The 18,953-nt window shown below is 39.4% G+C and overlaps 1 protein-coding gene across 1 annotated transcript; it reads left to right on the forward strand.

Moving 5' to 3' along the window:
* Positions 1 to 195: 195 nt before the first annotated feature.
* On the forward strand, positions 196 to 7,974 carry LOC125988796 (L-rhamnose-binding lectin CSL1-like). The gene is made up of 17 exons (XM_068649941.1): positions 196 to 320; positions 640 to 672; positions 762 to 830; positions 998 to 1,133; positions 1,308 to 1,417; positions 1,476 to 1,520; positions 1,797 to 1,929; positions 1,994 to 2,097; positions 5,740 to 5,802; positions 6,131 to 6,163; positions 6,253 to 6,321; positions 6,493 to 6,628; positions 6,803 to 6,912; positions 6,971 to 7,015; positions 7,294 to 7,426; positions 7,491 to 7,594; positions 7,835 to 7,974. The coding sequence occupies exons 1-17, from the start codon at positions 284 to 286 to the stop codon at positions 7,855 to 7,857; spliced, it is 1,383 nt and encodes a 460-aa protein (XP_068506042.1). The 5' UTR covers positions 196 to 283; the 3' UTR covers positions 7,858 to 7,974.
* Positions 7,975 to 18,953: the final 10,979 nt, after the last annotated feature.

Here is an 18,953-nt window from a genome sequence, read left to right on the forward strand (position 1 = left end):
TTTATATTTCCATATATTTTTCGAATGTATTTTCTCAATTATATGGTTTTAATGTTTTTTTTTTCACTTTTATTTATTTAATTTTCATTTTGACAGGTTTTGTCCTAAACAGGTTTTTTTTTTTTTTTTTTTTTTTAAATGAGGGGGTGTTGAGTTGATCGATTTGCCCATTGGAGGTGTGGCTGTTGATTAGCAGATTGCCTGGAAGCCGTGTAGCCACTATAAATTGGAGTGATCCTCACCTCACCATGTACAAGTGCTACGGACTGGGCTGTGTGAAAAAATGGCAATGGGCTTCGTCAGACTTACCACAGCAGTTTGTGAGTATTACCTTCAGACAAATATGCATGTTCCGACTTGAGTGATTCTTTCAGGAATGCAAAGGGAGGAAGTACAAATATTGTAATTACAAATCAACCTCACCAAAGGGTGTTGATATTTGTAGTCAAAGCAGATGTAACCTTAAAATATCGTTGTATGAACAGGATTGAGCTTTTCTCAAGATGCTTTCAGTAATATACACATCTGTCTGTTAATCAGCCAACCTTTTCCATAGAAAAAGCAGAGAAAAAAATTACTGTCCAAAATAAAATGTCCACAGCCATTGTTGGTCAAGCTCAGCTGATATTTGTTTTTCAGTGCTGACAGCAACGTGTCTGCTCCTCATAGCAGGTGACTGTCAAAGTTCAGGTCTATATGTAGTATGATTCCTGTTTCTGAAACTTGTTAAAACTAATTTAATTCCCCCCACCCCTTTGCAGTTGTTGATTCTGCAGACAAAATTACCACATGTGATTACGGCGATTTGCGAGTCCATCGCCTATACTGTGGTAAGACTTCAGCCTGTGTCTTTAAATGTCATGTTCTTAACGGAGTTGATTGGCTTAGCAGAACTAGAGCTATTCCCTCAATTAAGATTTGTTCTGAACTTTATCCTGCTAAAAAACTGACTGCAAACCAGACTACGTTCCATGTTAATTACGCACTTGTGTAACAGATCATGGAGTAATCAAAGTCCAGGAAGCTTTGTATGGTCGCTCAAGCTCACTGGTCTGCGCTGATGACAACCCTAAAAAGTATCTGGCTAACACTCACTGCACTCAGCCAAACACTGCTAACAGGATCAAGAAAAGGTATGCTTTGGGCATGAGTTTTTGGAAACCTAATAGTTGCTCGCATAAATGTGGCAATCTCCCCCCCCACCCTATTTGTAACTGAGGTGAGATTGGTGGCTTGCCCGTCCAACGATAACTTTCAAAAGGACTGATTTATCTTTGCATTTGCTGACTTGTGCCAATTGTCTACAGCTGCAATGGCAAGAAATTGTGTGAATTGAGTTTGGAGGAGTTCCGCAAACCTGACCCCTGTGCTGACACGTTCAAGTATTTGCAGACCAACTTTACCTGCTTACCAGCAAGTATGTCTTCATCTGCTGAAAAGTGTGCACGATTCTAACTTTTAATTTACTTCAACAGTTACTGTGGTGACATGTGAGGGATCTGTGGCACACCTGCATTGTGGTAAGATGTATCCCCAATTTCTAACTTTTGTGAATTGTGCAGCATTTGTTGTGATGGCCTTGGTCGGTCCCATCACCCCTGCCAGGCATGTTTGTGCACAATCTACTGGTAACCCCCCCCCAATTCTGAAATTAACAGAATTTAAAAACTAAAGTATAAAATGGGATTTTGGACTCATTCAATAGAGAATCCATTTTTATGCACATGCAATAAATGTATTGATGCTTTTCCGTTGCCGGTCCATCACCAACCTTCTTTCTCTCATCCTGATGCCAGATTTAGGACGAGTTATTTACGTCTATGGCGCAGACTACGGACGCCGTGACCGGACCACATGTTCATACAGAAGGGCACCTCTTGAGCTAGAAAATGTTGACTGCAAGCACCCAACTGACCTTGTTGCCAAAATGTAAAATGGCACAGATGCATGTTTTAGTTTTTGAAAAGGAATAATCCCATTTCCTCATTCATAGGTGCAATGGAAAATATGGCTGTGCAATCCCCGCCAGCAACGCTGTTTTTGGAGACCCATGCATAACAATTTACAAGTACTTGGAGATTTCGTACACATGTCAATGTAAGTATTTGGTAGCCTATTTAGTACTGCAAGGTGTGCTTCCTATTGTAAATTAATACTTGCATTTCTAGTTCAAGATTTGGTAACCACAATTTCAGTGTTGCTGACTAAGATAACTATCATTTTTGAAAGTGTGTGTAAAAAGATTTACTGTATTCCTTCCCTTGCAGCATTAACTCGCCCAAATGTCCACATTCCTTAGCTTGAATTAATTGACTGCCTTTTTTGCAGATCCTGTGACTCGTCCCCATTAGCCAGAGTCCTGCCATTTGTGCTGCCAGTTGAACAGTCATTGCAATTTATTGCTGACTGAACAACTTTGTACTTGCATTTGAAGGAAAATAAAACATTGGTTCTTCAAATAATGCCTCAAAGATTTGGATTGAAGTTTAAAACATGCACAAGTTAATATTTTTTGTCACAATACAAATGTTTTTAAGAGCGATGAACTGTTACTGCAATGTAAAATGCAACACTGTTTTTGGAGACCCATGCCTAACAATTTACAAGTACTGTAATTTCCGGACTATAAGCCGCACCGGACTATAAACCGCACCAGCTCAAATTCAGGGATATTAGTTTTTTTCTTACATAAGCCGCACTGGACTATAAGCCGCACGTGCACATGAGTTTTTTTTACAAAGAAAGAAGGTACACAGAAAGCCGTAAAAATTCGTAAGTACGCTGTGCCGCCATTTAAGCCTGAGGGTTCAAAGTAACCTAAATAAAATGCATTAAAAGTTCACATTCATTACATCTTGTTTTTGGTGAGCAAAATGTCAGAATTGAATTTAAATGCTGATTGATTGGGTTTTAATACAATGCAGATGGTCCAAACAGCGCCACTGCTTTGTGTAATCTCTGAGTCACATGGTAACAAAGGGTTTAGAGCCCTTTGACACAGGTCACCTAGCGTGCATTCCTACTAAAGCTCATAATAGTCACAAGCAACACAGCCAGAATAAGCAGCAGCCATAGTGTTTCAAAATAGTATTTTTGTTTTTTTTCTTCAAGATACCGCACAACAGTGGTCCACAGCCTTTTTACGAGTGTATAAAAGTGATCACGTCATCACAAAAATCACGAAAAATCTTATATAAGCCGCACCTGACTATAAGCCGCAGGGTTCAACATTTTGGAAAAAAGTCACGGCTTATAGTCCGGAAATTACGGTACTTGTCAATGTAAGTATTTGGTAGCCTATTTAGGGCCTCAATGTGTTCTTCCCATCGTCAATTAATACTTGAATTTTAGTTGTTTAAGATTGGTAAACCGCAGTCTTTACATTGTTGAACTAGTTGACCATCATTTTAGAATGTGTAAACATTTACTTTTTTTTTTTTTTTGAGCATGAACACTCAAATGTTAACATGCCTTAACTTGACTTCATTGACATCTTTTTTTTTTTTTGCAGATTCTGTGACTCCTCCCCTTTAGCTGGAGTGCTGCCATTTGTGTTGGTGTCGGTTGTAAAAGGGTGTCTCATTGCAATTTGCTGCTGCTGAACAACTTTGTATACTTGTATTTGAAAGAAAATAAAACTGTTTTCCTCAAAGATCTAGATTGTACGTTTGGGTGATTTGTTGCAGTAGCCTTTGCCAAGGTTTAAACATGCACAAGTTCATAATACAGTAGTACTGCTACAAACTTGATTGGTTCTGTGATCAGGTTTGAAAGCGAAAATGTTGAAGTAGAAGCAGTTTCCCATAGTGGTAAATGTGTACGGTATTATTCCAAAACCTTGTGCCCAAATTTTGCATGTAAAACATACAAAACACCCTTTTGCTTTTACAAACTTTTGTATCATGTCACCTTAATCTTAAACCTCTGACTTTGCTTAGAGCCGTTATTGCTAAAAACACCTAAGACAAAGTCAAACCAATTGTGTGCTTCCATGTACTCCTTGCAAAGTGCTCAGACTTATTACTCTTTGGTGCAAGTAAGACTAACCCACTGTTAAACTATCAAAACTCAGACTGAGTCGTTAGGAATCACCATTGGTTAAAATGGTTGATGGCTTGGAATTAGTTAGAAAATGGGAGGTTGTCTCTATTCTGAGTGATAGAAGTGATGCTACCATGAATGGTGCTGTTTGGTCCTATTGGGATCAAAATAATGTTCAGTGTCTTCCTCAGACAATGTATGTTAACCGGGATTGAGTTTTCTAAATTTGTGAGTAGTCCTTGAAAGCAGAACGCAAGTGCAAACTTAAAAAAAAAAAAAAAAAGAAACTTTTGCACAACAAGGTGAAATACACAAATGTGCCGCAGTCTTCAACAAAAACTATCATTGGGTGTTGCTGCCGCTGACTGAGTGACCTGCTGCATTTACATCGTCGCCATAGGGATTGATGGTAAACAGCCGCTTGGAACCGTTTTAAGAGCCAACCAAGGAAGTATACTGATGCACTGCATCTGCCAGTGATGTAATACTATTTTTTTCACTTTATGATATTGTGAACCATGAAATATTTATGTGGCATGTTATTCATTTGTCTTTTTGCACAATTACATCTGTTGAGACTTGAGCTGCTAAGGTTTTTAGTTAACGTTTTGACTGAATAGTTGCATATTGTGCCACCAGTGATTTTGCATTCATTCTCTTGAAAAAGTAAATATTATTTCTTTTCTGATCAGCACATCCCTACCTAGATGAATACCCCCAAAATTTAACAGAGGACCACGTGTTTTTATAACGAATGCCAGGCTTACATCCAACCTGGTAATCAATAGCGCCGCCCCCTCATCATTTCAATCCTGTCGGAATGTTTTCAATAAATCGGTTCCTACAATAATGGCCTGACAAAAAATGCTGTTCACCTTCTATGGAGGATTAAAACTGCCCAAAATGAAAAATAAATAAAAGTGAGAAAATGAAGATATATAATTGCAAAAAAACAATACATATACATTGACATTTAATCAGTGGTGGCTCGGTGACCCACTGGTTAGCACAGCCGCCTCACAGTTAGGAGGGTGCGGGTTTGATTCCACCTCCGGCCCTCTCTGTGTGGAGTTTGCATGTTCTCCCCGGGCCCCCGTGGGTTTTCTCCGGGCACTCCGGTTTCCTCCCACATCCCAAAAACATGCTTGGTAGTCAGTCCGATTGGGCACTCCAAATTGTCCCGAAGTGTGAGTGAGAGTGCGGATGGTTGTTTGTCTCTGTGTGCCCTGCGATTGGCTGGCAACCAGTTCAGGGTGTCCCCCGCCAACTGCCCGATGTCTACTGGGATAGGCTCCAGCACGCCGGTGACCCCCGTGGGGGGGGACAAGTGGTACCAATAATGGATGGATGATATTTAATCCTATGTATATATATTTATTTTTGTATTTCCACATTTATTTATTTTTGGTGTTTTTACTTACATTTTGCAGCAAATGCTCTTGTTGTTTTGTTTCCATATATTTTTACAATGTATTTTTTCAACTATATATTTTTAATGTTTGTTTCAATTTTCACTTTTATTTATTTTTTGTTTTGACAGGTTTTGTCCTGCAACGCAGAAAGATTTTTTTTTTTTCAGATGAGGGGATGTTGAGTTGATCGATCCACCCATTGGAGGCGTAGCTGTTGATTAGCACATTGGCTGGAAGCCGTGCAGCCACAATAAATTGGAGTGATCCTCACCTCACCATGTACAAGTGTTACAGACTGGGTCGTGTGAAAAAATGGCATCGGGCTGCTTCAGACTTACCACAGCAGTTTGTGAGTATGGCCTTAAGAAAAATAAATATGCATGTTCCAAATCAAGTGCTTGTTTCAAGAATGCAAAGTGAGGAATGAAGTACAAATATTATTACGAATCAACCTCACCAAAGGGTGTTGATTTTTGTAGTCATAGCAGATGTAAACTTAAAATATCGTTGTATGAACAGGATTGAGCTTTTCTCAAGATGCTTTCAGTAATATACACATCTGTCTGTCTGTTAATCAGCCAACCTTTTCCATAGAACAAGCAGAGAAAAAGTTTACTGTCCAAAATAAAATGTCCACAGCCATTGTTGGTCAAGCTGAGCTGATATTTGTTTTTCAGTGCTGACAGCAACGTGTCTGCTCCTCATAGCAGGTGACTGTCAAAGTTTATGTCTATATGTAGTATGATTCCTGTTTCTGAAACTTGTTTAAACTAATTTAATTCCCCCCACCCCTTTGCAGTTGTTGATTCTGCAGACAAAATTACCACATGTGATTACGGCGATTTGCGAGTCCATCGCCTATACTGTGGTAAGACTTCATTCAGCCTGTGTCTTTAAATGTCATGTTCTTAACGGCGTTGATTGGCTTAGCGGAACTAGAGCTATTCCCTCAATTAAGATTTTGTTCTCAACTTTATCCTGCTAAAAAGCTGACTGCAACCAGACTACGTTCCATGTTAATTACGCACTTGTGTAACAGATCATGGAGTAATCAAAGTCCAGGAAGCTTTGTATGGTCGCTCAAGCTCACTGGTCTGCGCTGATGACAACCCTAAAAAGTATCTGGCTAACACTCACTGCGCTCAGCCAAACACTGCTAACAGGATCAAGAAAAGGTATGCTTTGGGCATGAGTTGTTGGAAACCTAATAGTTGCTCGCATAAATGTGGCAATCTGCCCCCCCACCCTATTTGTAACTGAGGTGAGATTGGTGGCTTGCCCGTCTAACGATAACGTTCAAAAGGACTGATTTATCTTTGCATTTGCTGACTTGTGCCAATTGTCTACAGTTGCAATGGCAAGAAATTGTGTGAATTGAGTTTGGAGGCTTTCCGCAAACCTGACCCCTGTGCTGACACCTTCAAGTATTTGCAGACCAACTTTACCTGCTTGCCAGCAAGTATGTCTTCATCTGCTGAAAAGTGTGCACGATTCTAACTTTTAATTTACTTCAACAGTTACTGTGGTGACATGTGAGGGATCTGTGGCACACCTGCATTGTGGTAAGATACATCCCCAATTTCTAACTTTTGTGACTTGTGCAGCATTTGTTGTGATGGCCTTTGTCGGGCCCATCACCCCTGCCAGGCATGTTTGTGCACAATCTACTGGTAACCCCCCCACCCAATTCTGAAATTAACAGAATTTAAAAACTAAAGTATAAAATGGGATTTTGGACTCATTCAATAGAGAATCCATTTTTATGCACATGCCATAAATGTATTGCTGCTTTTCCGCTGCCGGTCCATCACCAACCTTCTTTCTCTCATCCTGATGCCAGATTTAGGACAAGTTATTTACGTCTATGGCGCAGACTACGGACGCCGTGACCGGACCACATGTTCATACAGAAGGGCACCTCTTGAGCTAGAAAATGTTGACTGCAAGCACCCAACTGACCTTGTTGCCAAAATGTAAAATGGCACAGATGCATGTTTTAGTTTTTGAAAAGGAATAATCCTGTTTCCTCATTCATAGGTGCAATGGGAAATATGGCTGTGCAATCACCGCCAGCAACGCTCTTTTTGGAGACCCATGCATAACAATTTACAAGTACTTGGAGATTTCGTACACATGTCAATGTAAGTATTTGGTAGCCTATTTAGTACTGCAAGGTGTGCTACTATTGTAAATTAATACTTGAATTTCTAGTTAAAGATTCCGTAACCATAATTTCAGTGTTTAACTTGCTGACTAAGGTAACTATCATTTTTGAAAGTGTGTGTGTGTAAAAAGATTTACTGTATTCTTTCCCTTGCAGCATTAACTCACCCAAATGTCCACATTCCTTAGCTTGAATTAATTGACTGCCTTCTTTGCAGATCCTGTGACTCGTCCCCATTAGCCAAAGTCCTGCCATTTGTGCTGCCAGTTGAACAGTCATTGCAATTTATTGCTGACTGAACAACTTTGTACTTGCATTTGAAGGAAAATAAAACATTGGTTCTTCAAATGCCTCAAAGATTTGGATTGAAGTTTTAAACATGCACAAGTTAAATATTTTTTGTCACAATACAAATGTTTTTAAGAGCGATGAACTGTTACTGCAATGTAAAATGCAACGCTGTTTTTGGAGACCCATGCCTAACCATTTGCAAGTACTTGGAGATTTCGTACACATGTCAATGTAAGTATTTGGTAGCCTATTTAGGACCTCAATGTGTTCTTCCCATCGTCAATTAATACTTGAGTTTTAGTTGTTTAAGATTGGTAAACCGCAGTCTTTACATTGTTGAACTAGTTGACTATCATTTTAGAATGTGTAAACATTTACTGTTTTGTTTTTTTTTGAGCATGAACACTCAAATGTTCACATGCCTTAGCTTGACTTCATTGACTTTTTTTTTTGCAGATTCTGTGACTCCTCCCATTTTGCTGGAGTGCTGCCATTTGTGTTGGTGTCGGTTGTAAAAGGGTGTCTCATTGCAATTTGCTGCTGCTGAACAACTTTGTATACTTGTATTTGAAAGAAAATAAAACTGTTTACCTCAAAGATCTAGATTGTAGGTTTGGGTGATTTGTTGCAGTAGCCTTTGCCAAGGTTTAAACATGCACAAGTTCATAATACAGTAGTACTGCTACAAACTTGATTGGTTCTGTGATCAGGTTTGAAATGTGCTACTGAACAAGAACTCAACCAATCAGTGTCTTTGCATTTTCCTAAATCTGAAGAAATCAAACGAGCACGCAGTGAGTAAATTGGATAAGGGGGAAACTTTGTTTCTCTCTCCCAATTCAGCAATATTGTATAGAAGTGTGTGTTTGTGTGGAACTTGGTAAAAGTGATTTGTGGAAAAAAAATACAAAAACAGGTGAAGGCGTCGCTGATATAGCAGGACGGATGCCGAGCGACTCCAATAGTGTGACCTTAGAACATTATAGGGCTGTCTAAGGCGAGGGACATCTGGGATGTCCGAGTCGTGGTGAATTAAGAAAGGTGGTGAGGACTTTGTCTGATCAGCAAAGGGCGCTCACACCGCTGGAACTTGTGGGATGCCAGTGACTAGCATATGGGCACCTGAGTGGCCTCAATAGTAGACACTTAGGAACTTATACTGTTGCCTAAGGTCGGGGTCGATTGGATCGGCCAGGCCACCAATACGAGTCGGGGACTCATGAAAAAAAAAAAAAATGGTGAAGGCATCGCTGATATAGCAGGACGGATGCCTGGCGACCTCAATAGTGCGACCTTAGAGACTTATATTGTTGTCTAGGGCGAAGGGTAACTGGGTTAACCAGGTCGCTACATAATTGTTGAAGTGTGTCTATGATGATATTGTGTGGAAAGCAGACTTGGCTGTCAGATGGGACAGCGGCGCAGCTGAAGAAGTGAGTGATTAGTTGTGGTGCTGTTCATGGGATGGAAGTGATGATTTGTGGTTCATGAAGAACAATAAGTTGATTTGTATAAAATTGTTGATTTTATTTTGATTTTGCATGAGAGTTGGAGTCAGCAAAATGGCTTAACAAGAATTTGATAAAGAATGTATATTTAATTAGCATGAAGGTTATATCCCATTGTGTGGTGGGGTTAAACTGTAACCATTTTTGTTTTCAAAAGGGTGCGGCTCTAAAGTTTGGGCCAAACGGTCAGGTGGGCACAAATGCATATTTTGGACAGAGGTGGGGGGGTTACATTGGTGGCGAGGCTCTCCGCACTTCAGTTGCCTCCCCCCCCCACCCTTGTTATCAGCTGGGAAGATTGTCATGTCTATGTTGTGGGCCCGTGTGTTTGTTTATGTGTATGTTTGTCTTTGTGTATCAGTTCGTTATAAAGGATGGAATTGCGTTAAATTGGTGCACAGAAACGGTGTGCTAGACAATGGTTTATCAGATTTGCATTGTTAAATGTAAATATTAGAAATGATAGAATAATCTGAGGGTTGTGGTCAGAAACTCGCCCAACGAGGAGAGTGCCCAGCCCTCATAAAAATGTGAGAGTAAGAGAGAACATACATTGTAGAATTGGATAAAATTAAATTATGATTGCAGATTTTAAATTTAGGAGGAATTATTGATTGGTTATGACGTAAGACTGTACAAGGACACATGTAAGGATCAGTCAAAGATTTGAATCACTTAGAGTTAAAAACAACAAATAAAAACGGCATTGCAAGGGGGCACTTTTTATCAAAAGAACACCAAGTAAAGTATTAAGTAGTGGGCATTCGTGATTGGGATTAAATTAAGGATAAAATTAGGTCAATGATTAGAAATCAATGGTGCTCTATACAAAAAAGGGCTTAAATTTTAATGGGGAAATATTTGGAGTACTGTCTTGGTCTACATAGGTCATGGGCCTAGTTTATTTGGTTTTGATTGTGGTTTGGGTTTATTTTGTTTATTGTTAAGGTGTTCCTTGTTATTCTCTTATCCCCTGCATTGTAAATGTCTTCTTTATGCAGATAGGTTAACAGGCTGGGAATTTAGTGAGGAGATAATTGATCAATTGATGGGGGTTAATAATTGTCCAAATTCTAGTCACATGTTTTGAGGGACCACAGCAACAACATTATATTTAATTTGCAGGCCATTATTTCGTATGTGATGACAGCGTCTAGATAAGTAGACTGTTTTATCAAAAATGTCAGAGTGAAGGAGGAGGTTGGATTTGTAATCTGGCATTTGGGTGCCACTTTTAAGAGTCTGTGCAGGAGCATAGATTGTTTTTGTTTGTTTTTAAAGATATATTTAACAGTTTATCTCAGTGCAGTAAGGATATAGCAATTTTGAAAGACTTAAAATTAAAAGCAAAATTCCATTTTAATTCTGACACATGCCAGCTAACATGAGGATGTGAAATAAATAAAGGAATGAATACTAGCTCAAATGTGGCATGTGTTTTAAATTGGTTGATAAGACATTCACTTCCAAGCACTATCCTTTAGCGCTGCTGACAATAATAACTTATGAGATGTTAAATCAAGGAGGAGTGTCATATTTGGAACACCGGCGCTGTATGACCTATAGATTGAACAATAACATTCACCGCATATACAACCATGTTGGTAGATTGTTAAATTACATTACAGTTTATTACAAAGGATTTCGGAACTTTATTTGATGATAAACACTGGAACAAGGATTTTAGCCGTGTTAATGGGTAGGGTGGATGGATTACTCGAGAAAAAAAAAAAAAAAAAAAGCTTTTGATAAGGGCGGCTTGATAGTAAGATGATGAGTGTGCGCAACTGATAGGATACAATATGTTAATGGGAAGATTTGGGGTGTAAGGAACAAATACTACACATGAAGACTGATAACACGAAGATAGTTTTGTGAAATTTGTGTCCCAGTGTGTTCTGCCCTAGCGCATGGCACAAGTCCTGAACTGAGTCCTTGTACTCTACTGGCTGCCTCAAAATCAACAGAGGACTGTCCCTGGTCATGAAACACCTTTGACCTTTGGGAGAACAACAGGAACTATTATCATGCTTGAAGGGGGCAAGCACAGCTCTTCACAGGACAAGAACCATATAGTTGGTGGAATACACACAGTTGCAGATCAAAAAGAAAATGGACTGAAAGAACAAAGACAAGATGGACGCATTTGAGAATGGCGGACGGTTCAGCCCTGAATCATCATCATGAGAATCTAAGAGGAGAGGCTGCTAAAGACTTGCACGAGTCACATGAAGTCAAACTGGACACATTGCTAAAGACTGCTGAAGCATTACAAAGTTGGTGGAGTGTGGGACAAAAGAGATGGAAGTGTGTTTGGGTGCTGGGGCAGACATAACTGAGGAGTTTTAATAAAAGAGGGAATAATAAGGCTGCTTATTGACACTGAAACGGGGATAAAAAACAAAATACATAGATATGAACAGTGAAGATGCACTGACAAATTATACGACAGCGTGATCAGAAACTTTGTAAAGTGGACATTGATCAATAGAAATTAAATCATTTGAATCATAAATCTTTATATGTAACTTAGCATTTCGAAGACATTATTAATCTAACTGAAATAATGAAATTTTATAATTGGACCAGTGAAAATTTGGATTCGGGCAACAGAAGGCTGAATTGCTAAACTTAATTGACCTTTATCAAAACAACAGAATTTAATTACACATCAACTGCGACTGATTTATAGGATGCATATTTCAGCTTGAAGGGGTGAGGGGCCATAAGAAAGTTGGAATTCTGGATAGTCAGCAAAATAGTAATACAGTAGGGCTTTAAATAACCAATACAATGACATGACCCTTGCGACAATTGATTTAAATGGCAATTTATGATAGGCACTTGGGGTTAGGATTAACAATCCATCCATCCATCCATTACTGGTGCGGCTTGTCCTTACGAGGGCCACAGATGATTAACAATAATAACTAGAATTATTCATTTCTGTAGAAATTGCGTGTGAAAGCGAAGAGGCTGAATAAAAATTCGGGGAAAGCTACAAGATTATGTTTAAATTTGGAACGTGTTGAATTGGCTAGAAAATTGATAAAAATATAGAAATAATTTTGTAAAATTGGGTGTGAATTTTAAAGTTGAAAATTTGAATGAAAAAAAGTGAGAAGTTTTGGAATAGGTAGGCATAAGATGAACAGTTAAAAAATTGAAATGGGTTGAGTCAGTGAAAAAAAAAAGAAAAAAGGAAAACTAGAAGAAATTCGAAGGGAAAAAATGAAATTTTGCAAAATTTTACCGCAATGTTGGAAGTGAGGATGTGAAATTTGAATTTGAATCTAGGAGGTTAAAAGTGTAATGGAATAAATCAGATGAATTATGTGGTATTGGTTAAGATAAAAATAAAATAAAAGGAAGAAGGGCGGCTCGGTGGCGCACTGGGTAGCACGTCCGCCTCACAGTTAGGAGGGTGCGGGTTCGATTCCACCTCCGGCCCTCCCTGTGTGGAGTTTGCATGTTCTCCCCGGGCCCGCGTGGGTTTTCTCCGGGCACTCCGGTTTCCTCCCACATTCCAAAAACATGCTTGGTAGGCCGATTGATCACTCCAAATTGTCCCTAGGTGTGAGTGCGATTGGTTGTCTGTCTCTGTGTGCCCTGCGATTGGCTGGCAACCAGTTCAGGGTGTCCCCCGCCTACTGCCCGATGACGGCTGGGATAGGCTCCAGCACGCCCGCGACCCCCGTGGGGACTAAGCGGTTCAGAAAATGGATGGATGGATGGATAAAAGGAAGAAGAATGCAGAAGAAGTTGAATAATAATAAAGTCAAGGCAATTCAAATGTATTTATATAGCCCACAAGCAAGTCTCAAAGGGCTCCAAATGTACAAAAATTGCCAATTTAAAATACAAGAACAATAAGTGTGAGGACCACAATGATGATCATGACAGCAAAAATATTTCTAATTGGTTTTGATAGGTACAAAGGGGGAACATGGAAGAAGGTTTTCAAAATTTGTGATATAGCGTGACTCAATTATCAAGAGTAAGTATTTCTTTTTAATTCTAAGAATTGGCATCAACAAAAAATGAGAACGATAATCCAAGGTTATAGTGTAAGTGGCAGGAGGAAGCTGTGTATATTTTCAGTATCATTATTTCTTAGGAGGGTCAGTAATGCTTGTGAAAAGATGAATGAAGGAACAAGGTAGCAGTAAAAGGGAGTGCTCTAAAAATTTTTGGTTCTTTGCCAGAGGTAGTTATTTGGAGGGATGAATTTAAACTGAAAGCAAAATGGAACTGTTTAGTGGAAGAAATATGGGAAGGTGGAAATATTGAAGTTACAGCTCAACACAAAGTGTCAAATAGTCTAAGTGTGAGATGTGAGCAAATGGGGAGTTAAATCATGTTCCAGTATTATGCATATTGGCAAACGATGTGAGGACAGGAGACCAGACAATTAGATATTAATTTTGGATTTAAAATAAAAAAAGGAAATTTTAATTGGGGAAAAAATATTGTATGTTTTATGTGTGTGTTGTGGGATGACAGTTTGTCTGTAATGCTGTATGAATGTCAAGTCTGTACTTGGGATGGGGTTTGTGTATTGTGAATGGTTAACATGATTTAAGGTTGGGGTGATGTGATCACAGCAGAGGATAACATTCCTCTCACCTGAAAAATATAGAGATACTACAGATTTGAAAAAGCAAGATTGATCAGGGCTCATTTTGGACTAAATATGGGTTTAGGATGACTCTGGGGCACCATTGACAACAAAAGACTTCAATGGAGAAGGCCCATTTCAAGATTGTGACCAGACGTGACTATACCAGCATTGACAATCACGACTCTGAGCCAAGACAGTGTATGACAACAACTCTGGACTTACCTGACAGTGTGACGAAATGTATGTGACGGAATTTGTGATGACTTGCTTTGTTTTGATGTTTTACCTAATTGTATTGCAGCCTCTAACAGCAACCCAGGGAGCAGATTGTGCTTTATTTGTTAAACTTGCGTTTACTTTGCAGGTTGTCAACTGCAGTCTTGGAGAATTTTGTGTCATGTCTGTGAACATGCATTAACAACTAACCCTTTACTTTTCATAATGAGTTTGTAAATGTGATCGGTTTCATGACAGGCTCGGCAGGCTCCAATTTTCTATTTCATGCGTTTGACATGCGCCCGTGTGTGGATTATTATTTTTATCATTATGAATTTTTTTTTTTTTTTTGGTATTATGGATGTTTATTGTACGGAGAGCTGCATGCGCAGCTACAGGTGGGTGGTGGCTTTTGTTCATACAGCCATGTGAGATGCTGCCAGTCGAGTTTCAGGGACTGAGAATTGGTGATTCCAGGCTAGGATGGCATCTGGAGGTACACCGAAGTCCAGCTGGCGATGGGTATGTCACCATGGACATTGTTATTTTTACTTTTTAACAATGTGTCAAAAGGGGGAGGTAGAAAAAAAAACAAAGGGGGGAATTGTGAGATTTTAAGTGTTTTCAGATTTGATGGTTTTTAAGTCTTCAACATGCTGGACGGAGGAGAAGAAGCAGCTCGGCAGAAATGAAGTGAATGGGAGACAACATCATGAGATGGAGCCAAAGCCTGGTAACAAGTGTGAAGAGTTTCAAAATAGCTTATAATAAACTGTAGACCTTCACAAGATAGGATCAAATAGGTGGGAGAGTATTAAATGTAAAAAATTAGAACAATAACATACAGACTCCAAACAAATTGGGGACAGGTGGATTATGAACGTTAAAGTTTGAATAACACATTATTCACGTGATTCATTTGCAGGATAAACAATGGAAGGGATTGATAAACTGAACAAATTTAAGATGATTGCGGAAGTATTATGTCGGAAACAAATAGATTCGACAAGTTTTTTCCCTATAAAATGGTGCCGTTTGGGTTTGAAGAACATAGTCGCTTCAAAGGAGGAAAAGCATGATTTAAGATACGTGATTGATCAATGAGAAGGCTATCCCTTGTACCAGGGGGGTCAAACACATTTGTTCACGGGCTGCAGTGTAGTCATAGCTTCTTTCGGAGGACCGGTATGACTGTCATACCCAAATAAATGTGTGAGCACCTCATATTATATAGAGTAAAAGCTACAAAACAAACTGGCAAGTAACTTGCTTTCAAATCAGACAAATAAAAACCGGTCTAATATTTAAAAATCAAATATTATTAAAAGGTAAGACAATTTGCAATTCGAGTAATGACACGTGAATAAAAAGCACAAATTGTCTTCGCGGGCCGCATAAAATCATGTGGCGGGCTGCATCTGGCCCCCAGGCCTTGAGTTTGACACCTGTGCCTTATACAAAGGTAAAGTAGGATTAGAATTTGATAAGACAGATATGGACATCATCATATTCCATTAGAGTTTAAATTGCTTGCAATACAATTACAAATTAGTTAACACCTGTGTGATTGATTGAGTGGTTGATTGATTGATTGGTTGATTGATTGATTGGTTGGTGTTAGATAAATTGTATATATATGTTATCATGCGTTCCCTAATGAGTACTTATTAATAAAGTTATTGCACAGAATTCTTGCTGTTTCGCCTTGCAGACATCACCCAGTCCACAACAAGCCAAACGATGCTGTCTGGAGCTTCCTGACCTTCTACACCTCTGGGAATCCAAGAAAGATGTTGATAGCTCAAACTATTTTGTTGATGTCTGCACATGGCATTTCGTCTATGCACTCTTCATGTTTCTCATGGCATCCTGTCTGCGACTTCGAGTTTCACATAGAATCTCGTTTCTTCTCTCATGAGACAAAGCCCACGCTTTCCCCCCCACCTATCAGGGGCTAGTCTCACATTGTAGGTAGGGCATTCCTGAATAAAAAGAGTGAGGAGTGTAAACAGACCTTTAGTGTATTTCGGGACTGCTGTAAGTCTGATTGCACTCCTCGCGAGAAAAGACTCAACATTCTGCCTCACTGGTTTTGTCTGCTGATCCTTTTGCTGATTTTGAACCTAACAGTTGGTTGATTGATTGATTGAGTGATTCATTGAGGGACTGACTGAAGGGCTGAGTGACCGAATGGGCAATTGTTCGATGTCTGTCTGTCTATATGTATGTACTATATATGTATGTATGTATTTCGTTATTTGTTTTACGTATGTATTTCGTTATTTGTTTATGTATTTCTCTTTCACATTTTCTTTCTCATCTTCCACTTCTTTCGGCTGCTCCTGTTAGGGGCCGCGACTGCAGAGCGATCGTTTCCATATCTTTCTGTACCGCCAACCATCTGCATGTCCTATCTTTGTCTCTGCCACACTCTCCATAATTTTGGCCACTAGACTTCCAAGCCTCGCTTCTAACATTCTTTCCGATAACTTCATGCTTTGCTTAATCAACATAACAACACCTCTGTAGCTACTACAGTTCTGCGCATTGCCGTGGTCTGAATTAAGAAATAGAAGTCAACACCTTTCCGCTTTTTAAAAATCTCCCCTGCCATCTTTCCTTGATAGTTCCATGCTGTCACTGGAATGTCGTCTAGGCCAATTGCCTTTCCACTCTCTATCTTTTACAAATGTCTGGGTATGAATTTTATCTATATTTATTTTTCTCACTCATTGGCGGCCCCACAGAGGGACTTGTAGCGGCACCACAGAGGGACGTGGTGTGCCAACAGAGGGGCCGTGGTGGCATCAACGATTTTGGTGACCTCAGTAAAACTGAGGTCAACAGAGGGAGTGAAGGAATGAGGTCAAAATACAAAAAGTCCTGCCTAGCTACAAAAACAGATATGCTCAAACCTCATTGAATAAAGTACATAAGCAGACAAGTATATTCACATATTAAATAAATAAAAGAAACATTTTAAGCATATAATTATACCTACACACCAAATCAATAAAGATATAACTAGACATTTTTGATAAGTGGTGATGAGAAAGGTTTTTATAACTTTATGATCTGATATATTTCTGAGGACTTTGAAATAACAAATGACTTTTGCTATATTGCCTAAATAGCTTAATGACCCTTAAGGAACTGTGGAATGCATGCCTGATGTTTTTTCTCTGAATCATGGACACGGCCAGAGTCGTCTTGACCGTTCAGTACTTGATTGTATCTTATGTTTTGACTAATGCTAGACGCCAGTTTTTGATTACTACTGAACGCTCTGCACAGAGGGAAATAGTTTGCCTAACAAAGAAAAGATACGGTTGAATGAGGTACGACAGTGTATGTCCAAGATCGGAGAAGAATGTTTACAGGAAGGTCACGTGGAGATAAAACCAGCAGGTGCCAGAAGGAGCCACCCGAGAACTCGGCCAAAGATGATCGCCAAGGCCGAGAGACGGGATGGAAGACAACAGCCCCCTCCACACACACACACACACACACACACACACACACACCAACAGCCCCCCACCAACACACCGATTCGCCCATAACCAGCACCACTCCCATGGAAGCAGACTCTCCTTCGAACTTGCCCCACCCCGAAGACTCATCGCCCATCAATCCCGGCCCACAATGTGCTACTGAATATAAAACTGATCTAACAACCTTGGACTTTGCCTTTTCTGAATGGAGACTTTCCGCTCTTGAAGGGCCCAGCGCTGTATTGTACTTTCCTGAAAACAGAGCTTTTTGAACAAGAATTGTCATTGAACTCAACCAATCTGTCTAAGTCTAATTTCTGCTTCAGTGTCTTTGCATTTTCCTAAATCTGAAGAAATCAAACGAGCACGCAGTGAGTAAATTGGATAACAGGTGATTGGCAAAGGCTTTTGCCGTGAGGCGCAGATAACGCGCTCCCTAAATTGTGGACAAAATCCAACAATCACCTTAATCTTAAACCTCTGACTTTGCTTAGAGCGGTTATTGCTAAAAACACCTAAGACAAAGTCAAGCCAATTGTGTGCTTCCATGTCCTCCTTGCAAAGTGCTCAGACTTATTACTCTTTGGTGCAAATAAGACTAACCCACTGTTAAACTATCAAAACTCAGACTGAGTCGTTAGGAATCACCATTGGTTAAAATGGTTGATGGCCTGGCCAAGTTAGAAAATGGGAGGTTGTCTCTATTCTGAGTGATAGAAGTGATGCTACCATGAATGGTGCTGTTTGGTCCTATTGCGATCAAAATAATGTTCAGTGGCTTGCTCAGACAATATACGTTAGCCGGGATTGAGTTTTCTAAATTTGTGAGTAGTCTTTAAAAGCAGAACGCAAGTGCTAACTTGTCTACTGGGATAGGCTCCAGCACGCCGGTGACCCCCGTGGGGACAAGTGGTACCAATAATGGTTGGATGACATTTAATCCTATGTATATATTTATTTTTGTATTTCCACATTTATTTATTTTTGGTGTTTTTACTTACATTTTGCAGCAAATGCTCTTGTTGTTTTGTTTCCATATGTTTTTACAATGTATTTTTTCAACTATATATTTTTAATGTTTGTTTCAATTTTCACTTTTATTTATTTTTTGTTTTGACAGGTTTTGTCCTGCAACACAGAAAGATTTTTTTTTTTCAGATGAGGGGATGTTGAGTTGATCGATCCACCCATTGGAGGCGTAGCTGTTGA

Source organism: Syngnathus scovelli, chromosome 2 (genome assembly GCF_024217435.2).
Source record: "Syngnathus scovelli strain Florida chromosome 2, RoL_Ssco_1.2, whole genome shotgun sequence".
NCBI classification, from domain to species: Eukaryota; Metazoa; Chordata; class Actinopteri; order Syngnathiformes; family Syngnathidae; genus Syngnathus; species Syngnathus scovelli.

Excerpts from the sequence above, each read along its gene's own strand:
- LOC125988796 (XM_068649941.1), top strand. The coding sequence starts at position 284 with ATGGCAATGGGCTTCGTCAGACTTACCACAGCAGTTT. Across the intron at positions 673-761 it reads GTGTCTGCTCCTCATAGCAG|TTGTTGATTCTGCAGACAAA; the intron begins GTGACTGTCAAA and ends ACCCCTTTGCAG. Across the intron at positions 1,521-1,796 it reads TGTGGCACACCTGCATTGTG|ATTTAGGACGAGTTATTTAC; the intron begins GTAAGATGTATC and ends TCCTGATGCCAG.